This window comes from Colias croceus, chromosome 14, assembly GCF_905220415.1.
Source record: "Colias croceus chromosome 14, ilColCroc2.1".
NCBI classification, from domain to species: domain Eukaryota; kingdom Metazoa; phylum Arthropoda; class Insecta; order Lepidoptera; family Pieridae; genus Colias; species Colias croceus.
The window spans coordinates 699437-725047 of NC_059550.1; the positions used below are offsets into that span (position 1 = coordinate 699437).

Genomic DNA, 25611 nt, shown 5'->3' on the forward strand with positions numbered 1-25611 from the left:
TGTGTGTGTGTGAAGTACATACTTCATGTTTTATGTATATCGCAGTTAGTGTAAATTACTGTATAAAGTGCCTGTTTATCTGTATGTGTAGTGTCTATATTATGTGTATTGGCTCTGCGCGCACGTGTGCATCGCGCCATTTTACTTTATATAGATACTACACATAGATATTACGTCTGTGTATGTTTGTAAAGCGGTGTCTATCTGTCATTATATTAAGCTATATTGGGAGTCTGGGGGTCTATATTTTGATGTAAGGAACCTAGTTCAATAAATGATTTTTATTTTTTTTATATCTTGCGTATGCTTCTGTCCGTATATCGTGCGTATGTGTCTGTAGGTTTGCGTGTGTGTGTGTATCTGCCTGCGTGTGTACATGCTGCGTGTATGTCTGCCTGCGTGCGATCTATATCGCATCGATGTCCACATCGATGTCGGGCTCGTCGTCGTGCTTGGGGCGCGCGGGTGGTGCTGCGCTGACCGCCTTGATCGGCGTCGCGGCCGCGCGGTCGTCGTACTCGATCTGTAACATCACATAGTGTCATTTTGTACATACATCAGTACATAGTCGACAGTAAAGAGAAAAGATTATATGGATTATAAAAAGCGATTTTTTTTTGTTGTTGTTTACATTAAATACGATGCAAAAGTACTGGACCGATTTAAATGATTTTTTAAAAGGAAATATCACGAGGAAGTAACATAGGCTAAAGATAATAAAAACGGGCATGTCTCCGCAAATCGACGTCAAGCGCCTATTTTGCGTGTAATTAATATAGGCTATTTTTTATGTCGTTTATATCCTGGAGCTATGGCAGAGTCGGAACGAATGACTAGTGTTAAATATGGTTGCGTCATCTATATGTTTAAATCCAGCTTTATGTCAAACAAATCGGCATAGAATAATATTTTGAGTGGCTTCGCTATTTAAAGGTACAAGTCCGAGACGGGCCGTAGACCGCAAACTGCAACAGCAAACTGCAAGCGACACCACTTGTTTCTATGAACATCTATGAAATTGATTCTAAGCGCGGCGACACTGCTGCCTGCAGACGCAACGCGCAGCGATTCATAGATGTTCATAGAAACAAGTGGTGTCGCTTGCAGTTTGCTGTTGCGGTTTGCGGTCTGCGGCCCGTCTCGGACTTGTACCTTAAGTCGTCACACATGTTATGGTTTTTAAGTTTTTTTTTTTTACAAAAGTAACCAATACTATATTTTTTAATAATCATCAATCATAAAAAATCGTTTCCCCACCTCAATGTCCTCCTCGCTGGACTCCTCCTCGTCAGCCTGCTGCAGCCAGTCGATGAAGGGCTGCGCGCGCCGCACCACCTCCGCCACCACGTCCTTGGGCGCGTACTTGCGGGACGGCTTCGCGGCCCACTCCAGGATCGTCTTCTCCTCCACTATGTCCAGGTCGTACAGCAGCTGCAACAGTTGGGGGAGTGGGTTAGTGTGGGCCGGGGCGGGGGTGGGGCTGGTGCCGGGCTGGGTGCTGTGGGCGACAGGCGGCTCACGGGGCGGGCACGCGCGGGGTGTGTGCGGGCGCACCTTGAGCGGGGCGGGCACGCGCGGGGTGTGTGCGGGCGCACCTTGAGCGGGGCGGGCACGCGCGGGGTGTGTGCGGGCGCACCTTGAGCGGGGCGGGCACGCGCGGGGTGTGTGCGGGCGCACCTTGAGCGGGGCGGGCACGCGCGGGGTGTGTGCGGGCGCACCTTGAGCGGGGCGGGCACGCGCGGGGGGTGGGCGGGCGCACCTCGAGCGGGGCGGGCACGCGCGGGGTGTGTGCGGGCGCACCTTGAGCGGGGCGGGCACGCGCGGGGTGTGTGCGGGCGCACCTTGAGCGGGGCGGGCACGCGCGGGGTGTGTGCGGGCGCACCTCGAGCGGGGCGGGCACGCGCGGGGTGTGTGCGGGCGCACCTTGAGCGGGGCGGGCACGCGCGGGGTGTGTGCGGGCGCACCTCGAGCGGGGCGGGCACGCGCGGGGTGTGTGCGGGCGCACCTTGAGCGGGGCGGGCACGCGCGGGGTGTGTGCGGGCGCACCTTGAGCGGGGCGGGCACGCGCGGGGTGTGTGCGGGCGCACCTTGAGCGGGGCGGGCACGCGCGGGGTGTGTGCGGGCGCACCTTGAGCGGGGCGGGCACGCGCGGGGTGTGTGCGGGCGCACCTTGAGCCCGGCGGGCACGCGCGGGGTGTGTGCGGGCGCACCTCGAGCGGGGCGGGCACGCGCGGGGTGTGTGCGGGCGCACCTTGAGCGGGGCGGGCACGCGCGGGGTGTGTGCGGGCGCACCTCGAGCGGGGCGGGCACGCGCGGGGTGTGTGCGGGCGCACCTTGAGCGGGGCGGGCACGCGCGGGGTGTGTGCGGGCGCACCTTGAGCGGGGCGGGCACGCGCGGGGTGTGTGCGGGCGCACCTTGAGCGGGGCGGGCACGCGCGGGGTGTGTGCGGGCGCACCTTGAGCGGGGCGGGCACGCGCGGGGTGTGTGCGGGCGCACCTTGAGCGGGGCGGGCACGCGCGGGGTGTGTGCGGGCGCACCTTGAGCGGGGCGGGCACGCGCGGGGTGTGTGCGGGCGCACCTTGAGCCCGGCGGGCACGCGCGCCAGCAGCACGGGGTGGTGCGCGGCGAGCGCGGTGAGCGCGTGCAGGGCGGCGCGCGGAGCCCGAGGGTCGAGCCGCGCGAGGCGCAGCAGCAGCGCGCGGTGCTTGCGCACGTCCACCGCCAGCGCGTTGGCTCGAACCAGGATCTCGAACGCCACCAGCAGCGCCTTCGACTTCACGTCCAAACTGCACAAAAAGAAAACAATTGATTAACGGATTGTGAAAGTGCAGTAGGGTAAATCTGAATTACGGGGTAAATGCAATAATGTTAAATTAATATGTAACTAATGATTGACTAAAAGAAAGCTCTATAATAGTTTTATCCTCACCAAGACACCTCTTTTTAAAGCAAGAATGTGGCAAAAAAGTAACAAACAATATGTCACTCACCGCTCCGCCTCGTGTACGATCTCGTTGACAGCCCGCGTGCCGCTGACGTCGTCCGCGTCGGCCTTCTGCTTGAGGAACGAGTAGAACAGGTCCATGCGCTGCTTCTCGTTCTTTTCGCTGTCCTCCGACACCGTCATGCTCTTCGCGCCCTCCGTCAGATCTGCGTACCGCAGCATATCGCATTAATTAATCTTGTGATAACTTTAAATAAGTATATGTTTAAAAATTGGCATCGCTACAATTCTGATGATACCCAACATGTTCAAACGCAGTCTCACTCGCTCGTAATTCATATCCACACTTCCATCTTTTACTTTATTCATATCATTTTGTCAACAAAAAGGACACTTTAGCAGTAATAGCGTATTTTATGTATTCAATACAAAAATAACAATTTGCTTGTTTCACAACTTACATATAACTCTTCCATAATTGCCACAAGCTTCAATGACCACTTGTCATCATAGGCCACTATTATACCAAAAATAAATTATAATAAACAGATAAATCACCTTGCATCCTCGCCCGCACTGCTGCCTCACTAACGTCCACGGTCCAGCTGCAATCGTCGTCGTCGTCGTCGTCGCCGCGCTTCTTATCCTTTTCCTTCTTAACGCTCTTGGCGTTCGGCGTGGTGGGCGTTATGGGCGCGTCGCTCTCCTGTAACGTGTGTGTCAAAATGTTATTTATTTTGATGTCATTAATACTGAACATACAAATTACTGAACTTGCACATATTCTTTACTAGCTTACCGCCCGCGGCTTCTCCCGCTTTGTCTACAACCTAAAAAATTATATACTAAAACCTTCCTCTTGAATCACCCTATCTATTAAAAAAAACCGCATCAAAATTCCTTGCGTAGTTTTCAAGATTTAAGCATACAAAGGGGCATAGGGACATAGGGAAAGAGAAAGCGACTTTATACTATGTAGTGATTCTACAGAAATTTAAAGCTCTTCATGTCATATAGATTTTACATAAATATATAAGAATAAATGGCCAATAAAATTGTAAAGTGCCCTAAGGATATTTTTTATGTTACCGAAACACGTAGAGCGATTTTTTTTTTTAATTTGACTCTCCTTTAATGTTGCAAGGCACCAACCATCATTTAAACTTAATTTTAATACAACTTGTGTACAAAATACTAACGGTCTTAGCCTCGCTGTCCCCATCATGGTTCCCGTTGGCAGCGGGTCCGCTGCGCTTGGACCGCTTGCCGCGGTTGCCCTCCGTCAGCGACGAGCCCTGCAAATGTTGACATTTTCATTAGAATATAAACATTGTTATTGTTCATGTTATATTCTTTATATTTTATGTTTAACGTCCAAAATACAACCCCCCCTTTACATTTTTTAAAGTATTTATTGAGAAGTTGGTGAGATTTAGGAAAATGCTACTTGTTTTTATCTTTTCAATTAAAACTGTCAAAAATTGCTATGAAATGTTAAAACTAAAGGGTCGGTATAGCTGTCGCAGTCAAATTTTATTATTTCGCCGTTCACAAACGATCGGCATTTTGTAATATGTCGAGAATTCAGTGAAGGTTTTGGTTTGGATAAGGGGTGAGTTAGGTTAGGTTCATATTTTTTTTAATTACATAGAAATAGGTTTTTTGTGGACGTTTGGAAAAAAGTAAAGTCCTCAACATTTTTCAAAATGCCGAACATTTGTAAACGGCTGAATAATACAATTTGCTTGCGACATAAGCATCTCAATTTCAGTTTATATAATACAAGCTTTCCGTCCGCGGCTTCGCCCGCGTTTTCAAAGAAAAACTCGCATAGTTCCCGTTCCCGGGGGATTTCTGGGATAAAACCTATCCTATGTGTTAATCCACGTTACCCTCTATATGTGTGCTAAATTTCATTGTAAAACTACGGAACCGACAGAAGTATTTGCGTTAACCCATTGAGCCCCCAGCGGCCCGATCGGTCCACGACACAATAGATTTTCTATTGTGTCTGTGATACCGGGGCCTGAGTTATAGAGTAACATACACACACATACACATCCTCACTAACTGTCGCATTTACAATATTAGTAGGACAGTAGGATATGCTCGTATTTATGGATAGTCACCTGCATAGCGGGGTCGGCAGCGGGCGGGTTCTTCAGTATGAACGTGTTGAGCTTGTGTATGAAGTCGAGCTGGCCGTGGTAGCCGCACGCCTTGCAGCCCTGCGAGATTGTGTTGCGCTTGGTGGACACGATCAGGTCAGTCTCCGGGTTGTCGCACTCGGGGCACAGCACGAACTTGCGGATGAAGCTGTGAACGGACAAAAAAGATGAAAAAACCGGGAAAAAAAAACAATATCCAACGATATTTCAACGTCGAACGGCAAAGCCACGGTCAGACATGCAACTACTTCATGGCGCGCGGTGTGTCCCTTAGACACATAAAACTGAAAGAATAGAATAAATTCGATTGCTCAGGCGGGTCACGAGTGGCTGAGTTGGTTAGGCATCCGCCCCGGAATGGCACGAAAGGATGCGGGTTCGAGTCCCGCTGAGTGATCGAATTTTTTCTATTCTTTATAAATTTATATGAATTACTTCATTAAAAAAAAATAACAATGTTAAGCTTTGCCCGACTCCGTATAATAGCGTAAATAATCCTTTTCAAATTAATTTTTTTATTTTACACCCAGAATAAAACAGAAATAAAATATAGCCTATGTAACTTCAGTACGTTTGGTATGCTCCAAAAGTGATAATACAAACAAACAATATTTCCTCTTTACAATATTAGTGCAGATCAATATCAATACATACAAGAACAAGATATTTTAACATTTAACATACACAAATAATAAAATTTATCATATTATCTATTATTATAAATAACTAGCGGTTTTAACCGCATTGCTCCGCTCCTGCTGATCTTAGCGTGATGATAATAATATATAATTCCTCGATAAATGGGCTATCTAACACTGAAAAAAAATTTTCTAATCGGACCAGTAGTTCCTAAGATAAGCGCGTTCAAACAAACAAACAAACTCTTCAGCTTTACAATATTAAGTATAGATTCCAAAATTTTCTTACCCATCTAGCAGATCTTGCAACTTAGCCGAATCGTGGCTTCCATTTACTATAAAGCGCTCATTCTTAAAATCGAATTGCGTTTGAGCTCCCAATTCACAGCCAAAATACTTTGTTGGATCTGAAAAAATTATGTTTTGATTAATATATTGTCCTTTAGGAAAGAGCAACTGCAGATTTTTGGCAACCAACATTCCGGTAGTCAACAGTGATCATTTTTACGTAACATTTTATATAAAAAAACTTGATATTTCAAGTTTTAAGTTTCAATTTACTATCGCAAATGAGCAATATTGAGAAAATTATTTTAATTCGATGTTAGGGGTTCTCAATTACTTTTATCTTTTGAGTTCAGCAGGGTTAGAATATTTCCTTTGACACATGGCACGAAACATTTCGCGCTTAAATTTGGCCATTTGAAAGTTATCAATGACTGACGGATTATCGGATGACCAATCAATATAAAGCGAATCGAACGTTCATGTCGTTTATCTTAAGTGACAAAACCCTGCAGTTCTTTCGACTGGGTAAACCAACTTATATATTTTGTGTACAATATCATAATGTATATGTGACAAGTGACAACCCTGCGCCTCGCGAGTTTAGGTACCGTGCGCTCTTAAACGGCGGGAGTTGGCCTACTTCTCTCTTTTTACTATGCTTAGGGCTGATTTTTCAATCCTTGGTTAAAACTTATTCATCGAATAACGTATTAAACTACCATTTCAAAAATGTATTCTAATTGTCCGTATTTGACAGTTCACAGGTGACATGTTAAAATGTTCATGTAATACTTTATTGGACGGATAAGGCTGGTTGCAGAGCTTGACCGACCATCAGTGCGTACCGTCGGTCCTGACGATACGCATCTACAATGTGTATGACTATGACACTATACGCATTAACGGTTTTATGAATTTCCATACATATGACAAGCGCGACTGACGTACGCACTGATGGTCGGTCGAGCTCTGCAACCAGCCTAAATTTTAACCAAGGCCCTTATACGGCTAAATAATTATTTATATTTGTATTTGACTCACACGTAGCCGGCCTGCCCAGCGCCTTGGCCACCTCGGGCATGTTGACGATGACCGTCTTGATGCCGTTCCCCTTGCCCTCCACCTTGGCGCAGATGCGCGGCATCTTGTAGCGGTAGAACGCGTCCGCCACGTTGCGGTTCACGTTCACGGACCCCATGGCTGATTATTGCTATTTACTTCTCACTTATATAACGGTAACACTAACTAATTATTCCAGGGGTGGTTTTTTTTTGACACTGGATCTGAAACAAATATTTGATTAATGTTACATTCAAATAATATCTAGAGAAAATTTATGATTAAGAATTGGTTTTAGAATTTAGAACTTATGAACTTGTAGCTCAAATAAGAAACAAAATAAAATAAGCTTTAATATTCTAATGCTAAAGGAGTCATGATACCTAATTGAATCATGGAAACAGTAAAAAAAAAATATTGCCTATCTACTTGATTATATAGCTACACGAATTGAATTAAATTAATAGTGCTGCTCTTTATAATATTATTACAGTGCAAAAAAAAAACTACAACAAAAATTCAGATGACCAGCGCGCACCGGGGTGTGTTGTCGATCTTGAAATCAGTAAATAAATAAAAGCGTTTTATGGGCGGTTGATGTACTATGTGGCAAGGAAAATAATAATTAAAGCAACCAAAATAAAATATTTGCCTATATTTGTAACCTAATTTTACCTAAGTAAACAAGGCATATAATAATATTATACTGTGTGAATTCTATCTAAGTGTGAGTACTTGTTCAACTACAAGTTAGCTATCTACAATTAACAAATAGGTACTACCACAATATACAGATACATACAGTAAGGAAACTTCATACAAAATGTTCGAAATGGCTCCCCCCCCCCATCAAGCGTGTTTTCGAGGGTATTGAGGGGGATCGATAGTAGCTGGTGACACATCCATAGATTTTGAATATAGTATGGAAAAAAGTTTAAAGTGATGTCAATTCACATTAAATAAATATCGATTGTTTCAGTTTGTAGCCCTTTCAATAAATTTATTTGTAAATACCGTATCTGACTACAAGTTAAGAGACTATTTTTTAATTTCTATAGATATGGCAGCATGAGTTTTAAATTAAGTTGACATATTTTCTACCAAAATGATAGCTACAAATAGTCACTATTAGGAGTCCAGTCTGTTTAAAGGTCGCATCTATTTTTACGCAATCTAGAAGAGCACGAAAATATAAAAAAGGAAACCTTAAAAAAATCTTGTTTAAATTTATGTGCATAATTACGTAAATATTAGGGAAGAAAAAGATAGATATTATAATTATTGTATTTTTATCGATACGTGGCGTCTCCACTTTGTCAAGCACTAAGCCTGTCAAACTATTTTCTTTTTCTTCCTAAAACAAAAAGGTAGAGGTTCTATGCTCGTATAATAATAATTTTAATTTATTTTTGCATATTTTGTGTTTTTTAATTTAATTTAATTTATCGTTTTAAAAATAATTTAGTAGGTATACCTACATACAAGTATTGTAAATTCTGGTTTAAAATAATTATTGAATATATGTATAATACAAATATCAAGCATTATAAATAATTTAGGTACATTAAATAGCCTTCGGCGTCCATAACAAAACAAGATTTCTAAATATAGCACTGATAAAAACGTATTTACTTTTACAAGCTGTATTAATTCGGATTGTTTTTTCTTGTAAATTCATATTTAGGCTACACCATTTTTGTATTTTAACGGGTTTTAATCTCCAAATTACCACAAAATCAACTGTGAAAAAAAGCAAACAGAGATATACAGGCCGAATTGATAACCTTCTCCTTTATTTTTCAAGTCGGTTAAATATCAAGAAGTAACAGCCCTATAGCTATACGTCATAATTTCATCGCAGGGGCTTAGTTTCCTAACTGTATGTACGTAGTACATATCTGTCAACTGTGGTACTACCCAGATCTACACGCGACTATGTAATCTATCTACAAGTAACTACGTGCGATTATCCAGTCTCTCTACAAATGACTACGTAGTATATATCAAAATCTAACTACGTCGTCTCTCTGCGAGCGACTACAAAGAACTTACATAGTCTTTCTACATATTGTGACTTCTAAAAGTCACTATGTGCGACTACGAACTCTTTTTACAAGACTACCTACGATTACATAGTTTCACTACAAGTGACTACATAGTATCTACAAGTGACTATGCATCTTCCCCAAGTGACTATCTACGATTACATAGCTTCACTACAAGTGACTACGATTACAGTTTCACCACAGGTGACTACGTAGAGTCTACAAGTGACTATGGAGCTATCCCAAGTGACAATGCATCTTCCCCAAGTGACTATGCAGCTCTCCCAAGTGACTATGCTGACCTACCGACGGCCACTCACCGGCAGCGTGTTCGCGCGAGCTGCTCGCGTCTACAACGGCATGCGGGCCGAGTGCACCCGCGGCGCGCGCCAGTCACGTTTGCCGCAGCGGCAGCAGCTTCCGATGTCTGTTACTGCAAAACTTTGTTCTTCTGCAACATATAGCGTCGCGGCTACTCGACGCAACCGGCGATAACCCGCGCGTTTTACTACTTTACAACTTTTTTTCTACTTTTATTTTATTTTTTACCTCAAACGATCTTTAGCATATAGAAGTTTTGGAAAATCGAACCATAATTATTATTTTGAAATCGTGATTCGTGTAGAATAAAAGTGTGATAATATTCTTATCAGCAGCAACACTTTAACGGTTTATTTTATATATATTTTTATTCGAATTATTTCGTCATAAAACCCGTAACTGCATTATGCACTTTATCGAGTTGCCATTATTAAAAATTGCTACCGGTAAGATAAGAAGGAGAAAAACATGTAGATGTAGAGGGGTAAGGTTTCTAATGATAATTTCGTAGCTGTTTGGAGTGGGTGGGAGCTATAAACCATATGGACATGTTCTGCTTACGTATCTAACCTGCGGGCGGTATTGCTCGTTATGTGAAGCGTCATGCACGCTCGTCGACAGCCGGCCTTGCTCGCGACGACACACCGACCACTCTCCTCGCACTGTACTGTAGTCTCTGCAACGAGATAACACAAAGGGTCAATAGTAAACTTAATTAGGTTGGTGACAGCCTAATTCTCGTTCAATGTAGGGACTAAGTCGAATTAATACATTTCTGGTAAAAAACAATAGGGTAATTTGAACTTGTGTGCCATTGATCAAAATGCTAGAGCTAAGGCAGTGTCTGACACAATATAAAAAAGACATGAGGAAATAGGGAAAGTCACTAGGTTAGGTTAGGTTGTGCGGACGTGTTCTGCGCTCCGATTTAAAGTCATTCGTCGAAAATTTTACAAGTGCTAGAAATTTGCCAACTTTGAAGTCAATTAGCTCAGCCATTTTTGATTTTAGATAAAAAGTTTTTTCTATAAAACATGCTTATTTTAGCGTAATCTTTACGATAAAACAATAATAAATAGGTGTTATAGTAAAACCAACATCCATCGAAATTTTTCTGTCCCTTGAAAACCATCAATCTTTGAGGTCGAATATCTCGGCCATTTTTGATTTTAGAGAAAAATTGTTCGTATAAAACAGGCTTATTTTAGCGTAATATTTACGATAAAGCAATAATAAATAGGTGTTATAATAACACCAACATCCATCGAAATTTTTCTAAGTCCCAGCTCCCTTGAAAACCATCAATCTTTGAGGTCGAATATCTCGGCCATTTTTGATTTTAGAGAAAAATTTTTCCTATAAAACAGGCTTATTTTAGCGTAATATTTACGATAAAGCAATAATAAATAGGTGTTATAATAACACCAACATCCATCGAAATTTTTCTATGTCCCAGCTCCCTTGAAAACCATCAATCTTTGAGGGCGAATATCTCGGCCATTTTTGATTTTAGAGAAAAGTTGTTCCTATAAAACATGCTTATATTAGCGTAATCTTTACGATAAAACAATAATAAATAGGTGTTATAATGACACCAACTCCATCAAAAATTTTCTAAGTCCTGCGCCCCCTTTGCTTTAGTCCAACCTTACTCATCATTATTTACTAAAATATTAAAATGAAATAGTGTAAGTAGTACCTTTATCTATTTCAAGTTTGGTAACCATTTTATCACTCTCCAAATTGACGTAATCATAATAATACCCGCAAATAGAAGTTATCACGATTTATTACTTTTATACGAATAAGCCAATATGTAAACGTTTGTAAGTTGTTTTGGTTCATCAAAATATCGTAATGTTACAATATAAGGGTCTCTTCCTTTTACATAGATCTTTCATTTGCAATTTTCATCATATCAGGTATAAAACCTAAAACGAATGTCTGATAACAATTACCTAGATACAATAGAACATTAAATCTAGCATATCATCTCACATGTTTTCCATTAAATTTAATTTGTACGGCTTCATTTTACAACGCTGTATTCGTCGTGCTTCACCGATAACATATATAATTTTAGTGAGCGTTTTATTCTATAGCCACGCTTAATCTGCTATAATATACGGTGCGAGCAAACGTCGCGTACCTCGTACGTATCAAATGTCAGGGCCACGTGATCGCGCCAAAATATTAATACGGACTTACTCAAAATCTACTCCGTCACTATCGCTCACGCATGTCGCAAGTGGTCAATGTAAACTGGCCACGAAAAACCTTAAGGGGAGTCCTTTCAGCGAAGCGGAGTAAAATTGGTTTGCAAGATCAAATTTTTCATGTATTTGCAATTATATGACGCTTCTAGAAAAAATAATCAATACACTTCAAGATATTTCCTAAAAAGTGTGCTAATTTGTTACACAACCACGTGTATTTTGGTCGATCATATAAAATCATAAAAATAGGCTAAAATAAAGATCGAAAACGAATTATTTATTAATGAAATTTCTGATTTTGGAAATAATTTTTATATAAGGATATGTATTTTGATGTACTGCAGAAAACGTGCTAAATTTTGGTTTTCTACTAAAGCCCTGTAATTATTAAATACATATTATATCTCAGAACTTAACGTTGCCCAGCGTTTTCTTTACAAACCGCGCTGCCCGCTACCCCGCCAGTCCTGATCAGGCGCTTGCTAACGTAGGACCTGTGTCAAATTATCTCCGCTCGATTTTACGTTTTGAGTAACGATAAATTATTGAAAATGGGTAACAAAACAAACAAAATTCGGAAGAAAGCAGTGTCAGTATAAAAAAAAAGAGTAAACTATAAGAAACGGTATGTAAATTGAGTAATATGATAAAAACGTAGTTACTTGATGACACAGAATAAAAATATCAGTTGGTCATAAAGTTTCACCTCGTATGCTTTTATTTCAAAACGATAAAAGCTGCGTTACTGTGAAATAAGAGTTTAGTTTATAATAATTTGTTTTATATATATAATACTAGTGGTCCGCCCCGGCTTCGCCCGTGGTACATATTTCGCAATAAAAGGTATCATCATACCCTTTTTCGGGTATCAAAATATCTCTATACCAAATTTCATGCAAATTGGTTCAGTAGTTTAGGCGTGATTGAGTAACAGACAGACAGACAGAGTTACGTTCGCATTTATAATATTAGTATGGATTATTATTACGTATAATTGGTGTATTATTTGCATAATTTTGGGGTATTATTATTAATTACAGTTGTTTATTTTAAGGAAAAAAACAATAATGATTATTAGTTAAAAAATAATTGATAATAGTCAAATAATAATGATTATTGACTTATAATAATTATTAATCACTACAGTAAAAGTTCCTTATTGGCGGGGTATATGTTCCATAAAATATATGCCTCGAATACAGAAACCGTAATTATTATATGGGATTATAGGTTCTACGTTATACGTTCCTAGGTGACGATTGAGATTTTTTTCGTGTCTCATTTTTTTTAGTTGACATTATAAACTAGGAAGAGTGCAGTAGACGTTACTCGATCACAATTTTTGTAACGAATGTGAAAGACGAAACAATAAAACACGCAAAGCGGCTTTTACTATAAACGGAACTACATTTAAAAATATACTTTATTTATTGAGTTATAAGGTTGCTTCCATTCTGTTTATTTACGCTCCTTCTATGTCTCGTTTAGCACCATACTATGCCTGATTAAATAAATAGATATTAGATAATAAATATAGATAGGGGAAGTGGGAGGCGGACACGCGCAGGCTCGCTCGCGCACCCTTCGCACACCTTACTGCCGCCACGTGATCGTAGTGATGTGACTTGACCAACGCTGTACTCGATAGTTTACAAGAAAAACTATATTTTAACATATTAATATTTGACTTTAATATTAAAACTCTTTTAAAAATATATTAAAAATAATTTTGTGTTGTGTTTTGTATCATCCACTTTCTAATATTATGAATGCGAATGTATTATAGTGTAAATGTAAAGTATGTAATGTTACGATATTATATTTTAACCGCTAAATTGATTTTTGAAGGTTTTGGTAGGTATAGAATTGATATATATTTATATTGTTTATTATTTCATTTTAAATTATTAATTAATTCTTATTTTTATTTAACATTAAATACTATTATTATTTGATTTATTATTAAAAAATAGTACTAAACCCGATCTTTTATTTTCTTAATTTTAATAGTTAAGAAGTCCACACGTTTTTTCAGATATTTCAATTATAATTTTTTTTTAAACTACTTATAAATAATAGAAGACTTTACATTATTATTTAAAATTACATATATTTATACTTTCTTCATACATTTCTCCTTTAATAACATATTGAACAATATATTTTCTTATGTTACATATTTATTTACATAACTTATCGATAGCTCAACACGCAATTGATACCTACCCATCCCTATTTGTCACACACACATTTATATAGTATCTATAGCTCATCTGCCTTCGATGCGCACTAAGCAATTTGTGCAATACACGCGCTCTATACTATTCTAATATTATAATACTCTAAGCTTCTACTGGTAGCAGCAAGTAATATTTATTAGTTACACCAAGTACTTCCATAATTATGTTGTGCTAATTAATAAATTCCTAGTACCTACTTATCTCAGTTTATAAAGTTGTAAATGCTTACTTTATTTACTTTTATATTTACAATCTGACACAAACACTTTTACATTGCTTACATAATAAAAATTGATCACAATTTACTTTTGATATATTTTACACTGTGGCATAGCGCACGTTACGAAAAACAAACGACGCGAGGAGCGCGAGGAGCGCGAGTCACGCGAACGGCCCCCCACACTTCACATCCTAAAATCTTGCCTCGCGTTGAAATACCTCGCGTTAACTTGAAGTTCACAACAACACCACGTGTAACTACCATATCGATAAGCATACAGGCAATTCGGCGCTCAATCCGAAACCGGTAAAATTGAAATTGCCGTGAAAAAAATCGCAAACACATCGGCGAAGATTGCGCACATAACAGCGTCCTTGGAACGCTTGTGTTTCATTGGCCAATGTGAATGTACAACACACACATTGTAGTGGTATTGTCGTAAAATGGTATATTACTTTCGGTTGCCGCATTCAGAGTTTAAGATTTACATCTTCCGCATACACTTCGCTAGTATGTTGGGTGTAGATTACGAGTCTGGTGTACTGTAAATGATTCCTTTGAACATTGTACGGATTAACTAAACCAAGTTGAAATGTGAGCAGAGCATACGTAAACAGTATTCTAACATGGAGGCGGATAATGTAGTGTAAATTGCTTCAATGACGTCAGTACTCAGTATACGCCGAGCTTTTTATTAGCAAATACGTCACCGACAGCGTGTTAATATGACGAGTAAATGGAAGGAGCTTGATAGTTGATACAAAACAAGCCTTGCCGTAATTTATGAATGAAATGTTTTCAACTAGGAGGAGAGCTGTTTTATTAACCGACTTCAAAAAAAGGAGGAGGTTATCAATTCGGCCGGTATATTTTTTTTTTTTATGTATGTACACCGATTACTCCGAGGTTTCTGAACCGATTTACGTGATTCTTTTTTTGTTCGATGCGGGATGGTGTCGAATTGGTCCCATAAAAATTTTATTCGGATAGGCCCAGTAGTTTTTATTTTATGAGCATTTTTGTCAGTAGGTATTTGTAAATTTTGCAAGTGCAAGTTTGAAGTCGGTTGTTTTTAACGCAGTTATCACTTGTTTAGACATTAATTAAGTACATCTCCGTCAGGTCAGAGTAACTATCATATAAAACTACATAGGTACATATTTTCAAGAGGCCACCTATCGCCGATTGTGATAAAAAAGAAAATAGTTTCTCGGATAACAGGGGTTAAGTTTAAACTTTAAATACAAAGAACACTCGAGCGGAGTGGTGACATGATGACCTCGCGTCTAGGGGTTGCCGCAATGCGGTCACATTGCCTATTTTGCGACAAAACGTTAAATAAACGGCCAATGCAGGGGTCCCACTACTTTGTATGCAGCGCGAAACAGATTATTTTAACATGTCGGGACTCGGGAGCGAGTAATTCACGTTGAAAAAACGGTTATCCAACGTTTATTCGAATAAGGGCCGATTTTTCAATCCTTGGTTAAAGTTTATCCGTCCAATAAAGTAACGTAAAGTACAGGTGACATTGACATTTACTTTATTGGAAGGATAAATTTTAACCAAGGATTGAAAAATCGGCCCTAAGAAGAACTGCTATATTTAACTTTGTTAACCATTGACACATTTCCATTTAAAATAACTCAATCACTAAGTTACTAAAAAGGCTAAAAGAAACGATCGCCTATCACCATCTACACACATTACGTAAATTGGAATAGCTTCTTAATTCTCATATTATACCTACGATTAATTGTAACATTGCACTCTAGCACACTACGAGCATCATCAAAACATACTCATCATCATTCATTCAGTATTTATTAACGTAATGGCACCGAATACCGACCACTGATTGATACGGCTAAATGAATCCTTTAAAAGATAAATTAAATACTCTAGAGGTCATAAGAAAAAATGATATTATGAAAGATTACGAACTTATATTTTAAAATATGCACATAATTGTATTTCATAATGGCTTTTTATTACCTAAATTTGGATTTTAACTGTCACGACTGGAAATTAACTGAAAGCACCATTTTCCGACCGACTGAGTACAAATACACGTGTTTCCGACCACTGAGTAGCTAGATTCCGACCAGTCAAATATTTTCTACTAAAATCAACTTTATGATAATAGAAATACAATGGAAATTCGTAAAAACCCGTTTCGTCTTTTCACTGCATCACGCGTGGACCGATTTCGATAATTCTTTTTTTATTATATTACTTGAAGTACGAGGATGATTCTTATGGAGAGATATTTTAAATATGTACCACGGGCGAAGCCGGGGCGGACCGCTAGTTTTAAATAATATTTGAGCATTTATTATAATAACAAAAACTAACTCTATGTTAGACTGTAGTAGTTTAAAATTACATTTACTCAAACTCAAACTCATAATATGCCTCACTGGTCATCCACACTAAATTAGAATGTCCCATTGACTACTTTGCCCAATTCTAAAATCCATTTCACCAAAAGTATTATTTCAGCTAATGAGAATACTTCAGCCCCTTTTTTATCACTCATGATGATGACCTGAAATAAACGCATGCAATTTCACTCAAGCACAGCGCAAGCAAAAGCAACCCAGTTGGACGGAAACAGGGAAATATATCGCACCTAGATTCCGACCAAACCTAAATTTGCGTAATAAAGCCTCTAAACCGAAATTGATATTCATTTTTAGTTCATTTCTATTTCATATGTACACTTATAAAGATCTCACAATTTCGTAGTTATGCAATTATGTGTCATAAACGTAAAATATAGGGGTTTTAAACCAGACCGGTCTTTGTAAATGAATAACGAAAAAATCAAAAAAGAGCGTCAGTTAAAACGTATATTACAAATAATCCATTAAAGTTAGCATTGGTCGCATACAGGTGTAGTATATAAGCATAGCGTTTAGAATAAATAACTTAATACGAAACCTCCACAAAACAACATGCATAATAGATAATTACCTTCTTTTACAAAGTGCGAAATTCCGTTTACCGACCGATTCGGTCGGATTTCGGAATGTTGTTATTTTGAAAAGCTCCTCATTCCGTCCATAATTATTTGTCCAAAAAAACCTATAAAAACACGCTATCTTTGCATGTATATTTTAAAATTAATAATTTAAAACACCAATAAAACGTTCAAAGTAAATTAACCACAAACTTACCAGAGTATTTAGCGTAAAAATCCAAATGTTTATTTTCACCGTTTTATGTTTTTTTCGCATTCAATTCAATACAAACTACACCCTCGCCTAGCTTTTCTTGGATTGACGAAATGTCGGTTAAAATTTGAAACCCAATTTTGGACAGATGACGTACGATAAGTGATTGAATCGAAAGCCTTCAGTTTCACGAGTGTCACGAGTATTTTAAACGTTTTATCAAATAAAAATCAAAATGGTCGGATAGAGGAGGCTAGTCGGAAACCGGTGCCGTTACGTTATTGTTATTGTGTAGTATTATTTTATCAATCTTCCATTCACGTTCCATCACCTTGGTGTCGTATGACGGTGACCAAACGTAGTATGTACCAACAATATCCGCTCGTTTTCCAAACATCTCATTACTACAGTGCATTCCAACTATGTATGCAACACTATCCGATACATACAATTATACAACAACATCGCCACAGGAAGTCTTCGCGTCCGCAGTGGTAAAACAATGCAACTGTGATCTTGTTACAGAATTCTATAGATACCATTATTTTAATGATTTCATAGTACACGTTTAAGAGTTGCGATTGAAGAAACTTCTGTAGCCATATATTGCAGCTAGAGCAGAGGAATACCTAGCGGTCTTATCTTATAATATTATGTTGTGTTTAAAATTGTAATTTTGGTTTATTCTTTTTTATAAATGAATTTAGTGAGTTTATGAAAACTATTTAATAATACCTCTCACATTCATTAATTAACAAATAAAGTGAGAATAGTATAAACTAAATACACAAAGTGTGAACTGTGAACGCGTCCATCGCGTGAGATTAGACAGCATAGCAAATTGCTTAAAAAGGTGCACGTACAAGGTGGTGTTATCATAAATACTGCACTTGAAAAAACAGACTATAATTTTACTTAACTAACATAACGTTCACTAAAAAAGTGTCTATTAAGCTTTGACTTTTTTTTTCTTAATTTCAAAGTTCTAAACTCTAAAGGAAATGAGATAAATACAAGTTAGTAGTTATCTAACGTTAATTTTTAAGCTGCAATAGCTTCTATCGCGGGCCTTGAGCGCGGGGACCGAATCCAGAAATTGCGTAACGAAAAACCTCACGCTCCCCACTCCGACAGGCACGGAAGTGTGGCTTGAAGGCATGCTATGCAATAGCTTTACCGCGGCAGTCCCAGAGTGCCACATGTATTTTTTTTTGTTATTATTTTATTCAGAAAAAAAAATAACGCTCCATTTAAAAGTTATACATACTACGATAATAATGAAGAGCAGTCAAACTATAAAAATATATTGTACAATCTACTCACTATCGTTACACTCCTATCTATTTGTGATGCAAAGCTTTTTATAGCATTTCTTACATTGATAATAGTTTTAATATTTTGTAATATACCTACATTAAACAATTTAACTACTGTAGAAGCAAGTTAAACGTGACATTTCCAAAGATAATTTAATAAAATCACGCAAAAGTTTCAAAATGTATAATAAACTAGCGGTCAGCCCCGGCTTCGCCCGTGGTACATGTTTACGTTTTCTCTACTTAAGAACCATCCTCGTACTTCAAGGAATATAATAAAAAAAGAATTATTGAATTCGGTCCACCCGTTCACACGTGATGCCGTGACAACGCGAAACGGGTTTCATTTTTATATAAATAGATAGCAGTTTTACTAACTATTTCGACATCTACTAAGATTTTCGGCCGTTTTCCATCTTCAACCACGTCGATGCGATGTCATCATTGTCTACCGATATTAACTTTACGAGTACACCAACTGCATCCGGCCCACTCCTGCCATCAGCTTCCGTTAGATACACATTATTGACAACACACGGCTTGCTTATAATTTCCATTGCATACGAACAATATCATATGTGCCACTTTTGTTAACTGTGTGTGTTGTAGGCTCAAAGCATGTTATTGTTGATATTTAACAGACTGAAGTCTGAATATGAATCGTGTCATTTCGCATGAAGAGAAGCCAAATGTGACAGTTTTTCTAAAATTAGCGTACGCGAAACGCACATAATATAACCATATTGTATTATTTGATGCCACGTTAAACGTAAACTATACAATACGCTATGTTGGTGAAGGACCAGAACTACAAACAAATTATGTAAACAGAAAACAGAACTCAAACTGAACGTAAGAAAAGCATCTATCAATTTTCTTTGCTCCAAAGATTCTCCGGAGAACTCTCTATGCTCCCAATCATTTATTTGCGAAACTATCGAACAACAAGCATCGTCTATTGAACTATTGCAGCATAACTTCGCTATCGCGCCTACTATCAGTGTCACAAAGATAACGAGTCGCGAATCGTGATCGACAGCCGCAGGTTAACACCACGGGGCGACGCGTCACACGAGTCAAGGTCCGTGCGCTTCATTGGCATCACTTAATTGTCCCTTTAACACGTCCATCAACGGAGGTAAACGGCAGCGGCGACGTTAAAACAATCGCCAAATACAGTAGCAGTTACAAGTATGATTTTGCCCCGGTTTTGAACGGGTTGACCGGGGATTAGAAACAAGCGTCACTTTTGAATAGTAACTTTCTGTCATAGATGTTTTTATTTTTCATGGTTTTTTCATTAAGAAAACGTATAGTATTAAAGTACATGTTAACATTCCTTGCTTTTTAATAAATAGTATAAAAATAAAATTTGCGTATAAATGAGCGCCATACAGTCGATATCCAATATTTGAATATATAAAGAACTTCTTCAACCACATTTAAAAACGGCTAGACTCTAACTAATGTATGCAACACGCGTCATGCAATAACACAAAAATATTACCGTTACTAAAGAAATCACATCACCACGAATCGATTTCACGCTAATCAATTATAGTGGAAATATATTTTTTCGCTGCTATTTTTATTAAAAACCGTTCCGATAACGCGAACGTAAATAAAACAATACGAGACACCGCTAATATGATAATGTACGATATAAGTGCACCATCATTCTCATTAATAGTTATTTTTAATACAAAACTAAAACGCCCTCAATTAGTCAGAACTAGACCAAATTTAAAACTCGAGATGCACCAGCTTTCAAATAAAAAAATGATGTTCTAGATCGGTTCACTCAGTACAAAGTTTTGAAGTAACAAACACAAAAAAAGAAAGGAAAATATAGTCAAATTGAGATTTGAAAACCTCCTCTTTATTTCTATAAATATAAAAAATACTATTCCTTTATTGATATCATTTTATCAAAAAGAACATATTATAATATTATTAAAACGAACATAAACAACATCATTACCAAATTAAAACATACTAAAATACAATTATTTGTAGATCATTAACCATTCTGGGTCACGATAAGACAATCATATTACAGAAATACATAGCGGAAGATTCGAGAATTTTCTAAAAATCGAACACGTCGAAGTCATCCAGGCTCCCCAGGACACGCTAGCCGGAAAGGGAGAAGGGAGAGGGGAGACGGGAGAAGGGTTAGGTTAGCGTAGGCGACCGCGCATGCGCCGTGCTATCGATCGGCGCTAGAGCCTTACAGGCGAGTGACGATTCGAAAAATGGCTGTATAGGTCTAGATGGGGGTACCTAACAAGGTGTAAGGAACTCCAATTTATTAAAAGTTCGACGTATATTGAATTATTGTAATCAAATTCTTGGAAAGTATGTCCATAATTTATTATGAAAATTGTAACAAAAGTTAAATTTTTCGAATGATGAATATAATTCCAATCAGTCATTTACAATTCAAACCCCTTTTTTGCAAATTTATAATCGGTACTTTTTAAAACGTTCATTTAGTTTGAACTCCGTATGACGAGATATATCTCGTACACGCTATTGAAGTCGTACAGTATGCATGAACTAGATCATTTTACGAACTCATTGCAGCTCCTACGCCTTGTTTGAGCGGAAGTTTTCTTAACAAATAGTAAACATTCCACGGAGAGCTTCCCTAGATCATTTAGTTTAGGTTAGCCTTTGCGAAAAATACTTTTTTCCAGGAGCGAATATTGCTTCTCAGTTCTTTGCCCTTTGTACCTTGAAGTTCAACTATTACAATAGCAAATGAACGTATCGATGTAATTAAGAGTATCTATCTATTAGTGGTTTTTATTTTTGACGTCGTACGTAATAAATTAAGCATACTTCGGTATTAAATTTCCAAGGAAATTGCGCATTTGCACGTGTGTGAACAGCCCTATATTCAACTTCTTGTCACCAAAGTAATTTTATTGGCATCGTAAGTAATTATAAGTTGTAACCTTATCGCTTTTCGTATATCTTTGGTGTATAGCTTTGCCTTCGTCAATTATTTCAATGGCACGAAACTTTATCGTATATAGAATTGGGCAAAATAAACGAGGTCCGCTTCTAGAGGACGGACGATAAGAAAGCGGAAGACAATTAGGCCATATCTACATATACGTGTATGCAGAAGCACAGAATAGTTAATAGTACAAGACGGCAATTTAGAAGCTGCATTGTGCGGCCTTCAAGTTTTTCCCAAGTGACTCAGCCAGTGAGAAGATGCATGACGGCTAGATCTTGCTGATAGTTGGTACGGCGATAGTTGTTATTGCTGATAGTTGTTAGCAAGGTACGGCGTTTGGCGAGTATGTTGCACAAAAAGGGATCTTTTAACCAAAAATATGAATGATGGAATGTTTGGGTTTCCAGTACAACCAACAATTTTGAAATCTTTTGACTGTTTTAAGACAAAATATGGTTTAAAAAGGAAGACTAGCATAATGCATAGATAATAGGTCTAAAATATTTTATTGGTATCAGTGGTTGGTCAAACTAAGTAGGTATAGATGGACAGTCATAGCCAGGGTACTTTTGAGATTTGATAATAGTTTTATTCTAGGTGAGGGCATTACAAAGTACTAGATGCAATACTTTACAAATATAATAATAAACAAGCACAGCATTGGAAAGTAAAGGTCGTTGAACCGTGCGCGAATCGCAAAGTTACGGTCGGTAGGGTCAAATGGGTCGCGCGCTCAATTCCGCTCTACTAAACCGAATGCAATATTTTCGTGTCCAGATTTTACAGTGGCCTAATGAAAATTAATCTAAATAACAAATGGTTCAAACAACGCGGCCATCGAGTCTAGTTTAATTGTGTAATGATTCATCAGACGAGAGCAAGAAATGGATAAAGTAGGTAAAAAGATCAGCTTATTGCAACTAACTTCTGAAGATTTATCTGTTTCAGGAAATAGCATCATTCTTCGTGCATTATACTTTTTCATAGAAAACTTTAGCAGAGTTTAATTTTTTTACACTTCAAGCAACAAAAGAGGAACCTATACAAATACATCGAGACTCTCGAGTCTCTTTCATGTTCATTTTTTCAGAAAATACCTTTGATATTTTTATTAATAGTTAATACTCTAGAATACTTAGATTTATATTTTTCCTTAGCAATTTGTTTGAAACTTTTGAGCAGAGTATCGCGTTCATTTGGAACTTAGTCTAATGGCTGACCACCAGAGCTAATAGTAGATTTATGATGGACGGAAACAATTAATCGTTGCGGAAACTTTAGCTGAGTCACGTGGAAAGAAATCCCACGCAATCATTATATTACTTCTTAATGAATGTTCTGTAAGAACAATAATTACTTTATCCAGAGATTTTATTGTATCTCAAGAAAATCTATAAGGAAAGTCATACACTTGGTTCTGCAGTGTTTATTCAAAATAATTTGCTTTATCATATTAAAAACATTCGGATGATTATTTTGTTAAATCGAATCCGTTTATAGCTATATCACGTGACGTATTGATGTGTATATTTTTTAAAAGCCTGTACCGGTCTTTTCACTCGTGAAAAAATTATTTATTGGGGTGTCAAAAATTAAAACGTTAACGGGAAAATAAAGTATAAATATACCCAGACCTTCCCTTTCTTTTCTTGATAACGATTTATACACACAAATTGTTGACAATATTGTAGCTACTCGAGGCAAATACTCCACTGATAATTCATATCAGAAACAACATTGAAACATTGTTACTAGTTACAACATTTGCGATGTGTTGTATGATTATGTTCGTAACACTTGTTAAATTGTTGATAGTTTTAACATTAAGTATAGTTTCATAATTGAAGTACTTGACTATATTTATTTAGGTTGTACAGCATATTTTTTTGTATAGGTACTTAGACGTCCATCCTTCCGTCCACCTTGTAGGGTAAAAACTAAATACAAACAATTTTAGTAATTAAAATGACCAACCTAACTTAATATTTGATCTCTGTTAAAACTTTTCTGTTAAATGTTGTCACCTCGCACAGACCGTACGAATTACGTAAATGCCAAGTGTGTTACATAGCAAGAGAATGTACCTACAATCTAGAGTCCACACAAGAAAACGTCTAAGTGCCGCGTCACCGTGCCCGAATATTTGCTTAGTGTTATCAAATGTTATAGGACATTACTACATAATACATTATTATACTCATCCTTTCTATCAAGTGTTAAGAATCGCAGATTTGCAAGTGCGTGAATTCCTACTCTCGATGTCATGTTCAGGCATTGCTATATGGTTTCATGTGAATTAATTTATTGGATATAGATAAGCCTTTCCATCAATGGCCGTTGGAACCGTTTTTTCATCGAAAATCAACAAACCGTGGCTCGTTTGAGGTTCACAAATTAGCGCAGACAGACGAGCAGGAGTACCAATTTCAAGGACTGAATAAATGGGTCATTACAAATTATCTACCCAAGCCCATATACTCGTAACATCCGTAGGAGAAGCAGCTCCCAAGTCTAAAAGTATGGTAATTGCACCTAATACAATTTATACTCATCAAAATCGGATTGAACCCGATCAAGCCACTTTGTTCCCACTCGTCTTATCCAGAACATCTCATCGCTACCTGGTAATACCTATCAGTACGATTCTTGTAATGAAAAATGGCCAGCGTCCGTCGATCAATCATCCGCGAGGGGGCCGCGGGGAGGAGGAAGGGAGGGAATGAGGTTTGTGTGCTAGACGAGAAAGGCGAGTGCGTTGACCTCTGTGACATAACATGTTTCGGCGAAATACGCTCGCAACATTGGTGGAAGCGATGTTGCGATAGTATCTACTATCTAGCACGAGCCTTGTAATTGTGAGGCTCAGAGTAAAGGACGTTTTGAGATTTTGATTCATAGATACTTTGAATTAGGTCAGCTACATGGAGCAGTACACACCCTTTCAGATTTGCAAGGGCCTTCATTATGATAATTTCATTACGAGAATTTGTTACAGAAAAGTAAACAGGACGTTGTTTGTATTAAGTATATAACCCTGGTCGGTAATATGCTTTTGTATCTTGTTGTCAATAAACCCAACTAGGACAGAAGTCGAAATAAGTTAAATGATATGTGGGTAGATAGGTACCTTCGTAACATCCTTATTAACATGGCCTTTTATTAAAATGTATAAAATTTGGCACATTTTTTGAATTGGTGTTCAATATTCTCAGTTTTGACTGCACAGCTACCAGGATATCCTATTTGTTCCACAAAGAAAAGCTTTTTTTCTTCGATCGCTAAGATCTTTAATTCGATCGCTAAGTTTTACATCGAGATAGGTCATGGCCTAGAATTAGAGTAGGACTACTTTGATCTTGGTATCACGTGAGCAAAGAATAATTTAGTTCTAGAGTCTACCATCAATACCCTATACTTAGAAAGTGAAAAAAAGCCTTGTAATAAAAAGATCAAACTAATTTTACGGTAGCCGTTGAAAATAATCGAATGACGAACCGTCCAGCCACACGAACCGTGATAAGAAACAAGGCTAAAAATAAATGTGGCCAACGCAGACTGCAACTCACATACACGTTAAAAAATGTTAGAAAATCAACATTGAAAAATTTTTTTACGAACAAAGTTGTTGACGTCGTTTGTTCATCAAACATGTTTGTGAACGTAACGTCATAATTAATGATGATAACGTTATTATTTTAGAGGTGCGCGTTATTTAAATTAACTACGCTTATGTTCTAAATAACTGAAATTAGTATAAAAGTAGTTTTTCTATTTCACATTTAACACTATTTTAGACTACAAGAAACTACAGAACTTTTGCATTCAACGAGTTTTATTTACTTTTAGGCTGGCAGTTAATCTATTTAATCGTTAAGTACCATAGATAGGTTAAAAGATAAACTTAGTTCTTATTATACCGATTATAATATAATGTTTATCACTCGATTGACCGTCATATTGTGCATAATTTGAAATAATAATATATGCGCGTGTGCAATGCTTCAAATACAC

At 38.1% G+C, this 25611-nt stretch overlaps 1 protein-coding gene across 9 annotated transcripts in view; it reads right to left on the reverse strand.

The window, feature by feature from the left end:
* The window catches only part of LOC123697122 (eukaryotic translation initiation factor 5), a 30556-nt gene continuing 4945 nt past the window's right edge, over positions 1–25611 (reverse strand). The window contains exons 3-13 of one of the 9 annotated variants that reach the window (XM_045643537.1): positions 10035–10140; positions 9464–9576; positions 7081–7322; positions 6041–6158; positions 5075–5261; positions 4145–4240; positions 3504–3651; positions 2992–3151; positions 2580–2787; positions 1258–1431; positions 1–523 (exon numbers count right to left, since the gene is read on the reverse strand). In XM_045643537.1, the coding sequence (XP_045499493.1) occupies positions 407–523; positions 1258–1431; positions 2580–2787; positions 2992–3151; positions 3504–3651; positions 4145–4240; positions 5075–5261; positions 6041–6158; positions 7081–7237 (1365 nt within the window). In that variant the 5' untranslated portion in view covers positions 7238–7322; positions 9464–9576; positions 10035–10140 and the 3' untranslated portion in view covers positions 1–406. Of the gene's footprint in view, positions 524–1257; positions 1432–2538; positions 2788–2991; positions 3152–3503; positions 3652–4144; positions 4241–5074; positions 5262–6040; positions 6159–7080; positions 7323–9463; positions 9616–10025; positions 10141–25611 lie in introns of those variants that run through there. The other 8 variants (XM_045643535.1, XM_045643531.1, XM_045643538.1 and 5 more) reach the window with 8 other exon arrangements.